Source organism: Macaca nemestrina, chromosome 5 (genome assembly GCF_043159975.1).
Source record: "Macaca nemestrina isolate mMacNem1 chromosome 5, mMacNem.hap1, whole genome shotgun sequence".
NCBI lineage: Eukaryota > Metazoa > Chordata > Mammalia > Primates > Cercopithecidae > Macaca > Macaca nemestrina.
This window is the reverse complement of record NC_092129.1, coordinates 145,368,619-145,385,472: the sequence shown is the minus strand read 5'-3', so window position 1 is coordinate 145,385,472 and position 16,854 is coordinate 145,368,619. Positions and strand designations below refer to the sequence as shown.

At 45.7% G+C, this 16,854-nt stretch overlaps 1 protein-coding gene across 5 annotated transcripts in view; it reads left to right on the top strand.

Moving 5' to 3' along the window:
* LOC105474544 (ring finger protein 8) overlaps nt 1–15,367 on the top strand; it is a 39,067-nt gene extending 23,700 nt beyond the window's left edge. For 3 of the 5 annotated variants that reach the window (XR_982811.3, XM_011729321.3, XM_011729322.2), the window contains 3 exons: nt 5–112; nt 4,008–4,212; nt 14,870–15,367. Coding sequence is in view for 4 of the 5 variants with exons in the window: in XM_011729321.3 (XP_011727623.1) it covers nt 5–112; nt 4,008–4,212; nt 14,870–14,886 (330 nt within the window). In the remaining variant the exon portion in view is untranslated. The remainder of the gene's footprint in view (nt 1–4; nt 113–4,007; nt 4,213–14,869) is intronic. The other 2 variants (XM_011729323.3, XM_011729325.3) reach the window with 2 other exon arrangements.
* The last annotated feature ends 1,487 nt before the right edge of the window (nt 15,368–16,854 follow it).

Here is a 16,854-nt window from a genome sequence, read left to right as displayed (position 1 = left end):
GCAGGAAGAGAAGGAGAAGGTGCAAGCACAGAAGGAAGAAGTTCTCAGCCACATGAATGATGTGCTAGAGAATGAGCTCCAATGTATTATTTGTTCAGAATACTTCATTGAGGTAATGAAGTTGCTCACCCCTTCTTTTTTTTTTTTTTTTTTTTTTTTTTGAGAGAGTCTTACTCTGTCACCCAGGCTGGAGTGCAGTGCTGCGATCTTGGCTCACTGCAACCCCCACTTCCCGGGCTCAAGCAGTTCTTGTGCCTCAGCCTCCTGAGTAGCTGGGATTACAGGCACATGCCACCACGCCTGGCTAAATTTTAGTATTTTTAGTAGACATGAGGTTTTGCCATGTTGGCCAGGCTGGTCTCGAATTCCTGACCTCAGGTGATCTGCCCACCTCGGCCTCCCAAAGTGCTGGGATTACAGGTGTGAGTCACCACACCTGGCTGACCCCTTCTTATTCTCCCAACCCTGAATGGAGCCTGGGCTGTACAGGCTGCTTCTACTATAGGGGAACATTCTGAAGAGATTTTCTTCCAGGAACTTATAACTATTTGATTTCAAAGTGACCCCTAGAGATGACCATTTCTCATTTGTTTTTATAATCTTCTTTCCCTTCACTGTCCTTTTTTGGCATTTCATCTGTTCTTAAATGTTTATTTGGTATGATTAACATTTTTAGCTGCAGTGAAGCCTTTATCTCTTTGTTGTTGAGGGGAAAACAGGGCCAAATTAGATTTTGGAAGTATCAGAATAAAGCTGCTCAGTAAAAGCTATTCTTTCTTTACTCTGAATGGGCCCAATGCTGAGAATATGCTTATAGTGCAGCCTTTTAAACGAGGGGGTAAACGCCATTAAAATGTGGTCACTTTGGGAATTCAGGGCCCAAGTTGAGTATATTTCAGGGACTCTGAGGCTCCTTATGGAAACTTGAAACCTCTACCATTTGTTAGCCTATCATATTTTTGCACTGGCTTATTTATTTATTTAACAAATTCTGCCATTTATGACCAGTTCACCTTAGACCACAAGTGTTAAACTCAAGTTATTAAATGACAGTGCTTTTCAGACTCCTTTAAAAAGAAGGCCAGGCGCAGTGGCTCACACCTGTAATCCCAGCATTTTGGGAGGCCGAGTGCAGGAGGATCACTTGAGGTAAGGAGTTCGAGACCAGACTGGCCAACATGGTGAAACCCCATCTCTACTAAAAATACAAAAATCCCAGGGGTGGTAGTGTGTGCATGTAGTCCCAGCTAGTTGGGAGGCTGAGGCAGGAGAATCACTTCAATTTGGGAGGCGGAGGCTACAGTGAGCCGAGATCACACCATTGTACTCCAGTCTGGGCAACAGAGCAAGGCAGAAGAAAAAGAAGGCTGAGGCAGGAGAATGGCATGAACCTGGGAGGTGGAGCTTGCAGTGAGCCGAGATCGTGCCTCTGCACTCCAGCCTGGGCGACAGAGCGAGACTCCGTCTCAAAAAAGAAAAAAAAAAAGAAAAAAAAAATGTAGGCCAGTTGCAATGGCTCATACCTATAATCCGAGCACTTTGGGAGGCCAAGGTGGGCGGATCACCTGAGGTCAAGAGTTCAAGATCAGCCTGGTCAACATGGCAAAACCCCATCTCTATTAATAATAGAATAATTAGCTGGGCATGGTGATGTGTACCTGTAATCCCAGCTACTCAGGAGGCTGAGGCAGGAGAATTGCTTGAACCCAGGGGGCGGAGGTTGCAGTGAAGTGATATCGTACCACTGCACTCCAGCCTGGGTGACAGAGTGAGACTCCGTCTCAAAAAAAAAAAAGGGGGGGAAAGCACATATATGCACAGCTTTCTTTACTCAGGTGATCTTTAGGGAGGTTGGGTCTGTTAGCCTCTTGAAAAATCTCTCCTAGGCAGACCTTTTTCTTTTGCTGTGGGTCCACTTAGACTTCAGATTGTAACTTCCCCCATAATTTCTAGTCATCTGATTCTCTACTTTGGAGAAGCTCTGTGTTGTTTTGACAAGGCTTATGGACTCTAGAAGAGGAAGACAAGGAACGGGTTGAAATAAATGATGAGTTAGCCAACCTGGAGCATCCGCAGAGACATATAAGACGTAAACAACTTGACCTGTGTTTTGTTTACAGAATACCTTCTTATCTACTTTACTGGTTACCTCTTAAAATCAGTCTCAGAAATATGTTTTATTTAATTTATTTGTTTATTTTTGAGACAGAGTCTCGCTGTGTCACCCAGGCTGGGTTGCAGTGGTGTGATCTTGGCTCACTGCAACCTCCACCTCCTGGATTCAAGTGATCCTGCCTCAGCCTCCCGAGTAGCTGGGACTACAGGCACCCACCACCATGCCCGGCTAATTTTTTTATATTTTTAGTAGAGATGGGATTTCATCATGTTGGCCAGGCTGGTCTCGAACTCTGACCTCAGGTGATCTGCCCACCTCAGCCTCCCAAAGTGCTGGGATACAGTAAGCCTCAGATGTTTCATTTTTATCACATAGGTTTTCAGTACTGTTTATGAGAGCTTGTCTTATGTAATAAACACAATGTTTCCTAGCTTCTGTGCTCAACTTGGCATTTAAAAAATACGTAATATCAGTGTTATTTTGCACTGTTATCCTAAGAGCAGGAATGAGCACTTTTGAGCATAAGATACAAGAGCCTTGTATCTTAGGAGATGTACATAAACAAAAGTAACAAAGAGAAAGGTTTGTATTCTCCAGAGTGAAAAGGGCTCTGGCAGAAATTGACCAGAGGGATTACTCAGAGGAGCCCCACAAATACAGGCTTCCTTTTGCTTTCTCTCTTCATTGGCACATTTACTTAGATATTCAGGCATTGTCAATAAACCCATTATATTTTTACTTTTTAGTTTCTTTTTTTTGCCCAGCATTTTTAGTTGCCTTCTATATTATTTTACTTTTTCAGTTTTAGAGATGATATCATATAATTCTCTATACTTAAAATTTAGTATGTGTTCCCTTTCATATGTTAATTAGCAAGACATAAATTTGTTTTTCTTTTTGAAAAATTTGTTTTACAAAAGCGTCAGATTGGCAGAAACTAATAATATTTATTGTTTGTTTTTGTTTGTTTGTTAGTTTTTTCCAGGCAGTGTCTCACTCTGTCGCCCACGCTAGAGTGCAATGACGCCGTCATGGCTCACTGCAGTTTCTAGCTCCCGGGCTGAAGTGATCCTCCCACCCCAGCCTCCTGAGTAGCTGGGGCTACAGACTGTGCCACCATGCCCGGCTATTTTTTTTTTTTTTTTGGTAGAGATGGGATTTCACCATGTCTCAGGCTGGTCTTGAATTCCTGGCTCAAGCAGTCCACCTTCTTCAGCTCCCCAAGTGCTAGGATTACAGGTGTAAGCATTCACACACTTATTAGTCCTACTCATATCCAGTAACATTTTGTTTGCAAGGTGGCCAGCCCACACTGGGAGCGTGGTCTGAGTTGGTGGACTGAAACAGACAAATCCCTTAACTTTGAGAAAATAAAAGAATTGTCTAACATAAAGCTTAAAATTTCCCAACCCTAAGAACGATTTTTTTTTTTTTTTTTAAAAAGACAGAGTCTCCCTCTGTCACTCAGGCCAGACTGCAGTGGCGTGATTTTTGTCTCACTGCAACCTCCACCTCCTGGGTTCAAGAAATTCTCGTGCCTCAGCCACCCGAGTAGCTGGGATTAGAGGTGTGTACCACCATGACTGGCTAATTTTCATATTTTTAGTAGAGACGAGGTTTTACCATGTTGTCCAGACTGGTCTCGAACTCCTGACCTCAGGTGACCCACCCACCTCGGCCTTGCAGAGTGCCAGGATTATAGGCATGAGCCATCACGCCTGGCCCAACCCCAAGAATGATTCTGATACTCTTTGTAAGCCCTCAAGATGGGATTGTGGTTGATTTTCCATTTGGCCTTTGAAATTCACTCCTGACCTAACTTTGAGATCAGAAGCATCCTGAGAAAGTAAGCATGAAAGTTCTGATATGTGTGTTCACATTCCTGTTGTAGGCTGTCACCTTGAACTGTGCCCACAGTTTCTGCTCCTACTGTATCAATGAATGGATGAAGCGGAAGATAGAATGCCCCATTTGTCGGAAGGACATTGAGTCCAAAACGTACTCTTTGGTTCTGGACAATTGCATTAATAAGATGGTAAATAATCTGAGCTCAGAAGTGAAAGAACGACGAATTGTTCTCATTAGGGAACGAAAAGGTGAGTGGGTGTGAGAATCCCTACCCCTCAAGAAAGGACTTATTTACTTCCAAACTTCAACAAATTTTTTTGGAAAGAGTCAGATAAACAATTCTTGAACTAGGGAAGAGGTGGAATAAATGGGGAGGAGTAAAAGGAGTTAAAGAGAGTCTGTGAGAGGAAGAGTTGAGATAGAATTAACCTCAACTGTTATTTGAGCAGCAGGGAAGTGGGAGGCTAAGCATGTGTGCCTTGGTTGTGGGGGTAAAATAAAGATGTGATTTTAAAAAACACACACAGTCAGACGTTTTGCTGTACCAATCACTAGATGGTGCTGTTGTCAAGACACTTCCGTTGCTGTCCAGGTGTTGAAAAAACCTTGAGTATACAGTGAGTTATAAATAGGATAGTAGGGCCAGGAATCTGATGCTGACTTGCAAGCAGCTGTGGTTTGAAACTGGCCCTCGGTTGGTCAGCCAGAATGGAGGCCGCAGGCTTGTCACAGAGGCGGAGCAGGACATGTGTCTGTGCCTGTTATGCCCAAGGAATACATTCTGACCTGTGGGAGGGCAGAGCGGCCTTTGAAAGTTGGCTCTTTGGAACTGAAGTTTTACCACTTTACCAACAGCTGTATGCTACTGGGTTTTGTGCCTAAATGTAAGCCCCCACAGAATTTCACCTCCAAGAGCTACTTGATTCTGGCAGAATCCCATTGTTCTTCCTTTTCACTTCCCATCACTCCATAAGCATTTATAGGAATACTACACTAGGCCTCAAGAGAAAAAGATAAATAAGACATTATCTCATCCCTTACAGCGTGAACAGTCTGGCGGAGGAGATAGAAAGGCAAATACATAGTGTGATGAGTTCCTTATCAGGGTGCTATGAAACTTCAAAGGAGGGGACACATCTGATTTGGCCTGGGGAGGTGCAGGTATGGGAGAAAGCTTCATCAAGGAAATGACATTTGAATGAGCCTTAAAGGTTCCCTAGGCAGTTAGCTTTCTAAGTGGAGACAGTAGCACAAGCAAAACACAGAGGCATGAGAAGCAGTGACCTGCCCTGCCCTAGTTCCCAGTGTGGCCCATACGAGACATAATATTCACATGATGCCAAGGCTTAGAAAGTATCTATGGAGGCTTTGCGAATGTTTTTTCTTCCCTCTTTCCCTTTTTGAGAGGAGCAGTGATCTGGGAACCCAGATCTGGCCAAGATCAGGTTGTGGCCTTTGAACTGAAGTCTGCTGAGTCGGGGGATGGGGTTGGAGGCAGACCTAGGGACATCCATGGGCTTTCTTCGCCCAGTCTACCACCTGAGTTCCTTCCCTGCAATCTAAGCATGGTAAATGGCTTCACAAAACATCAGGGAAAGAAAAGGCTGGGCACGGTGGCTCACACCTCTAATCCCAGCACTTTGGGCGGCCAAGGTGGGCGAATCATGAGGTCAGGAGTTCGAGACCAGCCTGGTCAACATGGTGGAAGCCCATCTCCACTAAAAATACAAAAAGTAGCTGGGTGTGGTGGCACACACCAGTAGTCGCAGCTACGTGGGAGGCTGAGGCAAGAGAATCGTTTGAACCTGGGAGGCAGAGGTTGCAGTGAGCCGAGGTTGCACCACTGCACTCCAGCCTGGATGACAGAGCAAGATTCTATCTCAAAAAAAAAAAAAAAAAAAAAAAGGAAAGAAGGGCCTTGGGCCCTGTGTCCTAAGTTTACGTCTGACTCCTATTACACAGAGTTAATTCTGCAGAGTAATAACAGATACCGTTTTTCTCTCCAAAGGCTAAAGAGGGTGTCTCTCACTTTTTTGGTAACACTAGGGGGCTACACAGTAAAATGAGTCAGCTTCCCTGTTAAATGCATTGGCTGGGAGCAGTTCTGGCACCCATCTTGGTTTCTGTAGTTATCGCACCGAATGCAGCTTTGAAGTTTTCTCTAGAGACAGACAGGTTTTCTGAGACCTGATTTGGGGAAAGACATGCCAGAGCTATCAACAGCTTCACTGGGTTTAGAGAAAATTCTCGGTTTAAATACCAACCTTCCTTCCATATTCCAGGGCCAATTGAAAGCTGGTTTAATCCCTGTTGCATGGGAATTTTTAAAAAGGACCAAATTTAGGATATGGGAACTAGGATTGGCAAGCTTATAATTGTCAGAGTCCTAACACTGCAGGCCCTGGAGCAGGAATTGCTCTTCTCAATTCAGAGGAGACCTGCCTGCCTGTGGCAGCAGGGGGTTACCCATGCAGACATGCCTGTATTCTGATTTCACCAAGAGCAGCCTCACTTCTAGGCCTCCTGGGCTGGTTATTGAAGTTTCATATGTCAGTGGGAGGAGTAGAGTCTCATGACTGATTAGCCATTGATCTCTTGTGTGAGACCAGAGGAGAGGAAGAGGATGGGAATGTTAGGATGCTGGATCCTGAGTTGGAGGTGGATGCTCTGGAGCTAGGACAGATAACAGACTGTCCTGTATCATGAGTCACTGTGGCTCTCTGGGATATTGACATGAGATTTTTCTGAATGGAAAAGTTTTTTTGAAATCCCCTATAGATGATCTCCCTCTGGAGCTGGTGAGGTGAGAGAGCAGTCTTATGTCAGCTGCTCCCCTCCTGTTTCTTTCGTTCTCATTCAATGTTAGTTGGTTGACGAGAGTGTTAAAACTCTTATGTTTTGCTTTTCCTAGCAGTTTCTTTGGGTTGTACTCAGAAAATAACAAGCGATGTAGAAATAAAATCTCCTTGGTCCTTTAGAACAGTGATTTTCAACCAAGGGGCTTTTTCAAACTACATTCCTTAGCTGCCTTGCTACTTTTTTTTTTTTTTTTTTTTTGAGATGGAGTCTTGCCTTGTTGCCCAGGCTGAAAGGCTGAAGTTTAATGGCGCGATTTTGGCTTACTGCAACCTTCCCCTTCCGGGTTTCAGTGATTCTCCTCCCTCAGCCTCCTGGGTAGCTGGGATTACAGGTGCACACCACCATAGCCAGCTAATTTTTGCATTTTTGGTAGAGACGGGGTTTTACTATGTTGGTCAGGCTGGTCTCCAACTCCTGACCTCAGGTGATGTGCCCCGCTTATCCTCTCAAAGTGCTGGGATTACAGGCGTGAGCCACTGCGCCTGGCCCCTTGCTACTATAATAGTGAATTGCGGCTACTAGTGAGTGTGTGCCATGGCCTTCACATGTGCTGAGGTGGGGAGAGTCGTTTGTGAACTATTGTGTAAATCTGTGACACAAAGTCCCCTCCAGAGGTTGGGGGTGTCTGTATCTCTTGAAAGCTTCCTGTAGGCTAAGTAGGGGGTGGTCCCAACATAGGACAGGAGAAACTGGCAAAACCCAGGCTCTGAAGAGTATCTGTCAGCCCACCTGTAAGGCTTTCCCTGATATTGCCCATCCTCCTTTGCTGAAAGACAGCCTTTTAAAGGGATTTTTGAGGGAGTGGCAGCAGTAATCCTCTCTCTTCCAGAGAGAGTACTTGTTAGCAGGTAGTTGTAACCTACTCAGTTCTGTCCCTGGAGAATCAGGGTCATTTGCATGAAGTCAGCATTTCTGCCTGCCTTGTATAAGACAGTGTTTGTCTAAGAGAAAATGGATCGTGGCAAGGTCAGGATGAGGCAGAAGTGTCCACGTGCTTGTACTCAAATAGTATATAACACTGTATTCTTAAGATTTTTTTTTTTTTTGAGATGGAGTTTCGCTCTTATTGCCCAGGCTGGAGTGCAATGGCGCGATCTCAGCTCACCACAACCTCCGCCTTCCGGGTTCAAGCGGTTCTTCTGCCTTAGCCTCTCAAGTAGCTGGGATTACAAACATGCGCTACCACGCCTGGCTAATTTTGTATTTTTAGTAGAGATAGGGCTTCTCCATGTTAGTCAGGCTGGTCTCGAACTCCCGACCTCAGGTGATCTGCCCACCTCTGCCTCTCAAAGTGCTGGGATTACAGGCGTGAGCCACCACGTCCGGCTCTTAAGATTTTTTTACTTTAAACAATGTAGGCCGGGCGCGGTGGCTCAAGCCTGTAATCCCAGCACTTTGGGAGGCCGAGACGGGTGGATCACGAGGTCAGGAGATCGAGACTATCCTGGCTAACATGGTGAAACCCCGTCTCTACTAAAAATACAAAAAACTAGCCGGGCGTGGTGGCGGGCGCCTGTAGTCTCAGCTACTTGGGAGGCTGAGGCGGGAGAATGGCGTGAACCCGGGAGGCGGAGCTTGCAGTGAGCCGAGATCACGCCACTGCACTCCAGCCTGGGAGACACAGCGAGACTCCGTCTCAAAAAAAAAAAATAAAAATAAAAATTAAAAAAAAAAAAAAAAAAAAAAAAAAAAAAAACAATGTATGCAGGCTGGGCACTGTGGCTCACGGCTGTAATCCCAGCACTTTGGGAGGCTGAGGGGAGCCAGATCACAAGGTCAGGAGTTTGAGACCAGCCTGACCAATATGGTGAAACCCCATCTCTACTAAAAATACAAAAATTAGCTGGGCGTGGTGGTCCACACCTGTAATCCCAGCTACTCAGGAGGCTGAGTCAGGAGAATTGCTTGAACCTGGGAGGCGGAGGTTGCAGTGAGCCAAAATCACGCTACTGCACTCCAGTCTGGGCAACAGAGCGAGACTTCGTCTCAAAAAAAAAAAAAAAAAAAAAAAGAAAAAGTATGCTTTGCAAAATTGTAATGGGATGGAACATTATCAGACTTGTTACTAGAAGCTTTTTAATTTCTCTCTCACCACTTCCCTATTCATCCCCCCTTCTTTTTCCTTCTCTTCTTCTTTTGTGTCCTAGTATCCTTCCTTGTCATCAAGGTGTGGTTTTTCCTCTGTTGAATTTCTTTCCTTTGTCATCCTTTTTTTTTTTTTTTTTTTGAGGCGGAGTTTCGCTCTGTCTCCCAGGCTGGAGTGCAGTGGCCGGATCTCAGCTCACTGCAAGCTCCGCCTCCCGGGTTTACGCCATTCTCCTGCCTCAGCCTCCCGAGTAGCTGGGACTACAGGCGCCCGCCACCTCACCCGGCTAGTTTTTTTTGTATTTTTTAGTAGAGAAGGGGTTTCACCATGTTAGCCAGGATGGTCTCGATCTCCTGACCTCATGATCCGCCCGTCTCGGCCTCCCAAAGTGCTGGGATTACAGGCTTGAGCCACCGCGCCTGGCCTGTCATCCTTTTGTTTTGTTTTGTTTTTCTTGAAAAAGGCTGGTGCGCAGTGGCGTGATCACAGCTCACTGTAGCCTTGGCCTTCGGGCTCAGGTAATCCTCTTACCTCAGCCTCCCAAGTAGCTGGGACCACAGGTGTGTGCCACCACACCCAGCTAATTTTTTGTATTTTTTGTAGAGATAGGGTTTCACCATGTTGCCCAGGCTGATCTCGAACTCCTGAGCTCGAGCAATCCACCTGCCTCAGCCTCCCAAAATGCCAGGATTACAGGTGTCAGCCACTGCGCCTGGTCTAATTTTTTTTCCCCCTATCACTCTTATTGACACCTCAGAATACACAGTTTGAAATGACAAGGGCATCATAGGAACTATTCACCTAATGAAACTTAGTAGAGGTCTGCTGTGGGATTAATTGGACCTTATGGAGTAGCAACCTAGGAAGTCCTAGAACCTTGAATTCCTTATTGTCTCTGTAATGCTTGTGATTTCCAAATGGTCCTTCCATCTGGAGGTCAGAAGGCTGTTCTCTGACTTCGTGCTCTGTGGTAGAGTGTCTTCTCCCTTTCACCAAAAGCTACTACCGTCTTGCAGGCACCCAGAAAAGTTTTCACAGTTTAGGAGAGTGGCCTTCCTAGATGCTATTAATCATCTTTCAGTGCACCCTAAATGTATGGAAGATTGAGTTTGACGGAACCATGCATGCCCTGGTTGAGAGATCCAGGGCTGACTTTGACTGCTGGGCTATGACAGCTTTAAATACACCCTGAAGAGTCCAGTGCAGGAGAGTCAGTGACTCCAGTGAGCCCTGCACCATGTTGTACTGAAAGTGAAAATCAGTGCTTGCTGGCCATGGTGGGATCCCATTGCTGCTGGAGGCTGCAGCCCAGCTGTCAGCCCACCAGCCTAGGGCTGGGAAAAGGGCCTGGAGATGGAACATGAGCAGTTCTGGCCATCTCTGGTGTTTAGCAGGAGACACTTCAGATTGTTCATTGCTATTTCCCACAGTAAAATTTTCTCCTGCCCTTTTTTGATTTTTAGTGATAATACAGTTATTTTTGGCCCTCTAAAAAATGGATCCTCCTTCCCTCCTAACATGTAATTTTATGATTTTTCATACCTACTTCCAGGAATGTCTATTGTAGGAGACTACCTGTGCAAATATAGAGTAGCATCATTAACCAAAGCAACTTTTCTTTGAGTTTCTTGGTTAACCCTAGATGAACACTGAGTATTTTTAGAGCAAGCTCAAATAAGTTGATATTCTATGAACTAATCATAGAGAGTGTCTGATTATACCTCATCAGCTGGATATATATTCTGTCCAACTGCCTACTGCTATGGTTCTTGATATAACCAGACATGCTCCTTTTCCTGGCTAGGGCTTCTACTTCAATTACTTTCTGTACCCTGGAGAGTTTGGACTGCTTTTACCCTTGTCTTGTTAAACTTGAACCAGAACCAACCCCAAAGAAAATCTCTTCCTTGCTTCCTTTCTTCTGGGTCTTTCCTTTTTTTTCCTGTCGCCCAGGCTGAGTGCAGTGGCATGATCTCAGCTTACTTACTGCAAACCTCCACCTCCTGGGCTCAAGCATCCTCCTACCTCAGCCTCCCTAGTAGCTGGGACTACAGGTGTGCACCACCATGCCTGGCTAATTTTTTGTATTTTCTGTAGAGATGGGGTTTCACTATGTCGCCTGGGCTGGTCTCGAACTCCTGTGCTCATTGAATCAGCCCTCAGCTTCCCACAGTGCTGGAGTTATAGGCATGAGCCACCATGCCCAGTCCTGGGTCTTTCCTTTTTCTTAGCTCCTACTAAATGCTAAGTGCTTGGGGATAAAAGCAAAGAGGGCATGTGCAACCTCTCCCCTCATGGAACTTTTGCTCTAAGTGCAGGCCCTAGGCTCCTTATAGTAAAATCCTACAATATGAGAAATAAAGGGTGCTGAGTCAAGGAAAGTCTTCCCTGAGTCAGTGAAGGACATGGAGTGTATCTTTTAGGTGGAAGGACAAGAAGCAAAAGCAAGGGGTTTTTAGGGGCTGAGAGAAGTACAGAGTGCTGGAGAGAATATTGAGCATTCAGCCTGGAAAAGTAGGCAGGACTGGGTCATGAAGGGTGTTACAGACATGTTGCAGAGTTAGTCTAGGGGCAGGGGGAAACTATCAGAAGTGGAGATCTGACTGTTGATGTTTGTGTTTTTCTGGATAGGTTAGTCTGGCTGTAGTGAAGAGACTACATGGTTCTGGAAACAAGAATAAAGGCAGTAATCATGGCCAGCGATGATGGTGGCTAGGCTAGAGAAGTAGCAGCAGGGATGGCCAGAGTGGATAGATTCAAGAGGTAGTTAAGGAGGTAGAATCCACAGGTCTCGGCCGGGCGCGGTGGCTCAAGCCTGTAATCCCAGCACTTTGGGAGGCCAAGATGGGCAGATCACGAGGTCAGGAGATCGAGACCATCCTGGCTAACACGGTGAAACCCCTTCTCTACTAAAAAATACAAAAAACTAGCCGGGCGAGGTGGTGGGCGCCTGTAGTCCCAGCTACTTGGGAGGCTGAGGCAGGAGAATGGCGTGAACCCGGGAGGCGAAGCTTGCAGTGAGCTGAGATCCGGCCACTGCACTCCAGCCTACGCAACAGAGCGAGACTCCGTCTCAAAAAAAAAAAAAAAAAAAAAAAGAATTCACAGGTCTGTGGGACTGATGTGCTGTGGGGAGTACAGGGGAGCTCAGATCATGTCCAGGTTTCTTTCTATTAGGGGCACCTGAGTTGATGATGATGCATTTACTAAAATAGGAGCAGTTGGGGCAGACAAATTTAGTTCTCAACTGAAAAGTTTAAGGCACCTGAGGACATCAATGGAGCTGTTCAGTGGGTATATGAATGTGTGGATCTGGAGCCTGAAGGACAGGCCAAGTTGAGATCCTAGGTTTGGGGTTCATGAGCCATGGAAGTGGATGAACCACTGTTACCCTCTCTGTGGTATTAAGAGCCAAAAGGCAAGTTCTTAGCCATGAGAAACACCAACATTAGGGGATGAGTAGTAGAAGAGGGGCCTACAGGACAGTCTGATGAATGGTCAAAAAGAGAGAGATGGAAAAAGAGGTATGTGGGGCAGGCAACAAATGACACTAGAGCTGGTACACGGCTGTCCTCACAGCTACTTGGGAGACGGAGGTGAGAGGATCACTTGATGCCAGGAGTTCAAGACCAGCCTGGGCAACACAGTGAGACCCCCATCTCAAAAAAAAAAAAAATTAGGCATGGTGGCACATGCCTGTGGTCCTGCCTACTCAGGAGGCTGAGGCTGGAGCATCCCTTGAACCCAGGAGTTTAAGTCTCCAGTAAGCTGCGACTGTGCCATTGTACTCCAGCCTGGGCAAAAGAGCCAGACCCCATCTCTTTAAAAAAAAAAAAAAAAAAAGACATTACATGGTGTCCTTTGAGCCTTCCTGGCCACACTGTTGTCTATGGTAGACCCCCGTCATTACATTCTAGACATTGCCCTATTATTTCTTTGAAAGCATTTACCAGATTGAAATAATATTTGTTAATGTCCTCTTGCCTCTAGATTTCTAAACTCCTTGAGGGCAGGAATTTTATCTTACTCCTTGTAGTATTCTCAGGGCATTGAAGAGTGTTTGGCACATGGTAGCTCTTCAGTAAATACATGTTTATGAAGAGTTATAAAGTGAGAAGTCCATATATGAAATGCTGCCGAGACATTAAACAAGATAAGGATGAAAAATTGCCCATTGAGTGTGCAGGCATGTGGGGTTTCAGTGACTTTATCTAGTATAAGTCGTGGGGGATGGTGGAGTCAGAAGTCAGTTTACAGTGATTGGGGAGTGAGTATGAGATGAGGGAGTACAGAAAGAATAGACAACTTCTTCACAACGTTTGGCTGTGACTAAGGTGGTGAGGACCGCCACCAAAAGAAGGCTGTATTTGGAGGAGGAAGTAGGGTGAAATGGAGTTTTTGTTGTTTTTTAAAGACGTGATTCAAGCATGTTCAATTGCTGATTGAAAGGAGCCTGTAGAGAAGGGCATGCTGGAAAACCAAGATAGCGGATAGGGTATGATTCTTTGGAAGGCAGGGGAAGACAGGGAGTGCAGAGCTCAGAAAGGAATTAGTCTTTAAGAGTAGAAGGGTTGGCCGGGCGCGGTGGCTCAAGCCTGTAATCCCAGCACTTTGGGAGGCCGAGACGGGCGGATCACGAGGTCGGGAGATCGAGACCATCCTGGCTAACACGGTGAAACCCCGTCTCTACTAAAAAAATACAAAAAACTAGCCGGGCGAGGTGGCGGGCGCCTGTAGTCCCAGCTACTCGGGAGGCTGAGGCAGGAGAATGGCGTGAACCCGGGAGGCGGAGCTTGCGGTGAGTCGAGATCCGGCCACTGCACTCCAGCCTGGGCGACAGAGCGAGACTCCGTCTCAAAAAAAAAAAAAAAAAAAGAAGTAGAAGGGTACATTCTTTGTTTTACAGAAGGAAGAGTTTCATGTGGGAGCTGGGGCAAGGAAGTTTGCTTGGGGGCGTCGAGATAATTTCTTTCTTGTGGCTTCTGTATTCTTCTGTGAGCTAATAGTTGAGACCATTAGCTAAGAGGGAGGGAACCCCTCTTGGTTCTCTCTCTCCAAGGCTGAAGGCATGCCCAGCCCCAAGGCCTACCACCTCAAAGGCTACCCAGAAGTGGGAGACAAATAACTTCTGTAGTCCTTTCAATCCCCTACCAAAGCATTCCAGAATTCAGTCCCAGAGAAAGGGGAAAATTTGCTCGGTGACTTTATTGTGCCTTTGGCATAGGCCAGGATCCCCACCTTTCTGGGATCAAGGAAGCAGAAGCTATTGGAAAAGCCTGGAGGCTAGTAAGTAAATAGCCTTTCTTGTCCCCTTCCTCTTTGGACACAGGAAGAACTCCCGCCTCTCCCTGTCTATTCCTGTATATAATTCATTCCCTCCTTTAACATCCTTTAGCAGATTTATTGAGGGCCAGGTTTGTGCTAGGCACTGTTCTAGATGCTGAGGATGTAAAAAGTGAAAATCTAAGTTAGATGTGATTCATGCTATGGAGAAAAATCAAGCAAGAAGGGGAGAAGAGGTGATGGTGAAAGCCTTGGCAATGCTTAATAGGGTAATCAAGGAAGGCACTTCTGAGCAGGAACTATTGAGGGAAGCTCTGAAGGAGGCGGCCATGCTGCCATGTAGGGAAAGAGGGAATGGTAAGGGGGAGCAAAGAGGCCAGTGCTGGGGAGTGGAGTGAGTGCTGGGGAGTGGGTAGGAGATAAGGAGAGGAAGCTTGGGCAAGATGCAGATTGTGTAGGGCCTTGTAGGCCTTTGAAAGGACTTAGACTTTAACTGTTACTATGAGAGGAATGAGGAACAGGCTTTGAGCGAGAGTAACATGATCTGACTTCTGTTTTCTCAGTTTGCTATGGCTGCTGTGTGAGGAAGAGACAGAGTGGCAAGGCTGGAAGCAGGGAGTCCAGGGAAGGGAAATGCCAGCTCCTCATTTATTTATTTATCTTCTTTTTCTCCAAAGCAAAAAGATTGTTCTGAAGACCATGCTCTAAGGGCCTTTGAAAGACTGCCAGGCAATGGGAGCCTGAGATGGTCTGGAGCATTCTCTCTAGCCGTGACTCCGCTGCTCTGAAGGTCAACTGAGAAGTCTTGTGGGACAGAGACTGAGTTAGGAAGCCCTCAGTCACTTGCCTTCCACGGTGGCCAGCCCTGCTGCCATCATTGGCTGAAGCACCACCAGGATTCCCGGCACTCAACTGCTTTAGGGTACTTCATAGACTCTGCCTCACTACATGTCGAATGAGTTATTTGAGTTCTCTTTTGTTTTTTTAGTTTGTTGTTGTTGTTACTGTTTTGATACCTCAGAAACACCTCCGTTGACAATTGTTTTGGATAGGTTGGGTGTACCCCGTGGCTGCCTCTGAAGGCGGTGTCTATTTTGAGAGGATGGCTTACCTCTTCTTTGTGAAAATACTATCTCATTTCCTGGAAATAAAATGTAAAACCTGTCAGTTGCTCAGCTGGGCTTTGGTGTATTTACCTTCCTTCCCTTCCTGCTCCCAGACAGTCTCACAAGTAAACACTGGCAGCTCGTAGATTACAACCAAGAAAGTGACTATATCAGATGATAGACTTCAAGTGAATGTCAGCCTAAGAGGCCAAGCCGCAGATCATGGCCACACCAGACGAGCTCTGTTAACCCCGATTGTCGTGTTTCCTTTTTATTACAGAGGTGGGTCACTGTTTACCTTGTTTCAGGGGTGGGAAGAACTCCTTTCCTTCAGCTGGCATTTGAATGTTTCCAAATCTATTTTATCCTGCGTCATAAACACACAGGCAATGATTTTATGACAACTTGATGTGCTTTTTTCTTTATTTTTCTTTTAAATTAAAAGTCTGTCTTTGCTCTACCTCTCCTTTATTTTTTATTTTTATTTTTATTTTTGAGACAAGATCTGACTCTGTTGCCCAAGCTGGAATACAGTGGTGTAATCTCAGCTCACTGCAACCTCCACCTCCCAGACTCAAACCATCCTCCCACCTCAACCTTCCGTGTAACTGGGACTACAGGCATATGCCATCACACCCAGCTAATTTTTGTATTTTTTGTAGAGAAGGGGTTTCACCATGTTGGCCAGGCTGGTCTCAAACTCCTGACATCAAATGATCTGTCTGCCTCAGCCTCTCAAAGTGCTGATATTACAGGCGTGAGCCACTATGCCTGGCCAACCTCCCCTTTTTAAACAGAAAGGAAACTAGTTTTGATGTTTAGGAGATAGAAGGTTAGGGATAACCTATGGCTTCCTTGGTTTCCTGTGATGAGAATGAGAAAAAAATAATGAGAAATTAAAGAATGGTTATTTGAAACTAGGAGCCCTCTACTCAGGTTGTGAAACTCTGCATTACATAATTTAATGATTTGCTTCCCTCTACCTTCTTACTGCCTATCTAGAGAACCATTCCTTTTTCCACTTCTTTTTTTTTTTTTTTTTTTGTAGAGATGGAATCTTGCTATGTTGACCATGCTGGTCTCAAACTCCTGACCTCAAGCAACCCTCCTGCCTCAGCCTCCCAAGATGCTGGGATTACGTGCAGGAGCTACCATGCTCAGCCAAGAACTGTTCTTTTGTAGTTCTTTATACTCCATGTATTTTCTTTTTTGTTTTTTTGAGATGAAGTCTCGCTTTGTTTCCCAGGCTGGAGTGCAGTGGTGTGATCTTGGCTCACTGCAACCTCTGCCTCCCAGGATCAAGTGATTACATTGAAATACTCAGCCTCCTGAGTAGCTGGGATTACAGGCAAGTGCCACCAAACACAGCTAATTTTTGTATTTTTAGTAGAGATGGGGTTTCACCATGTTGGCCAGACTGGTCTCAAACTCCTGACCTCAAGTGATCCACCTGCCTCGGCCTCTAAAATGCTGGGATTACAGCTGTGAGCCACCACTCCCAGCCTATACCCCATGTATTTTCATAAAAGGTTGGAAACTATTGACTTGCCAACTTT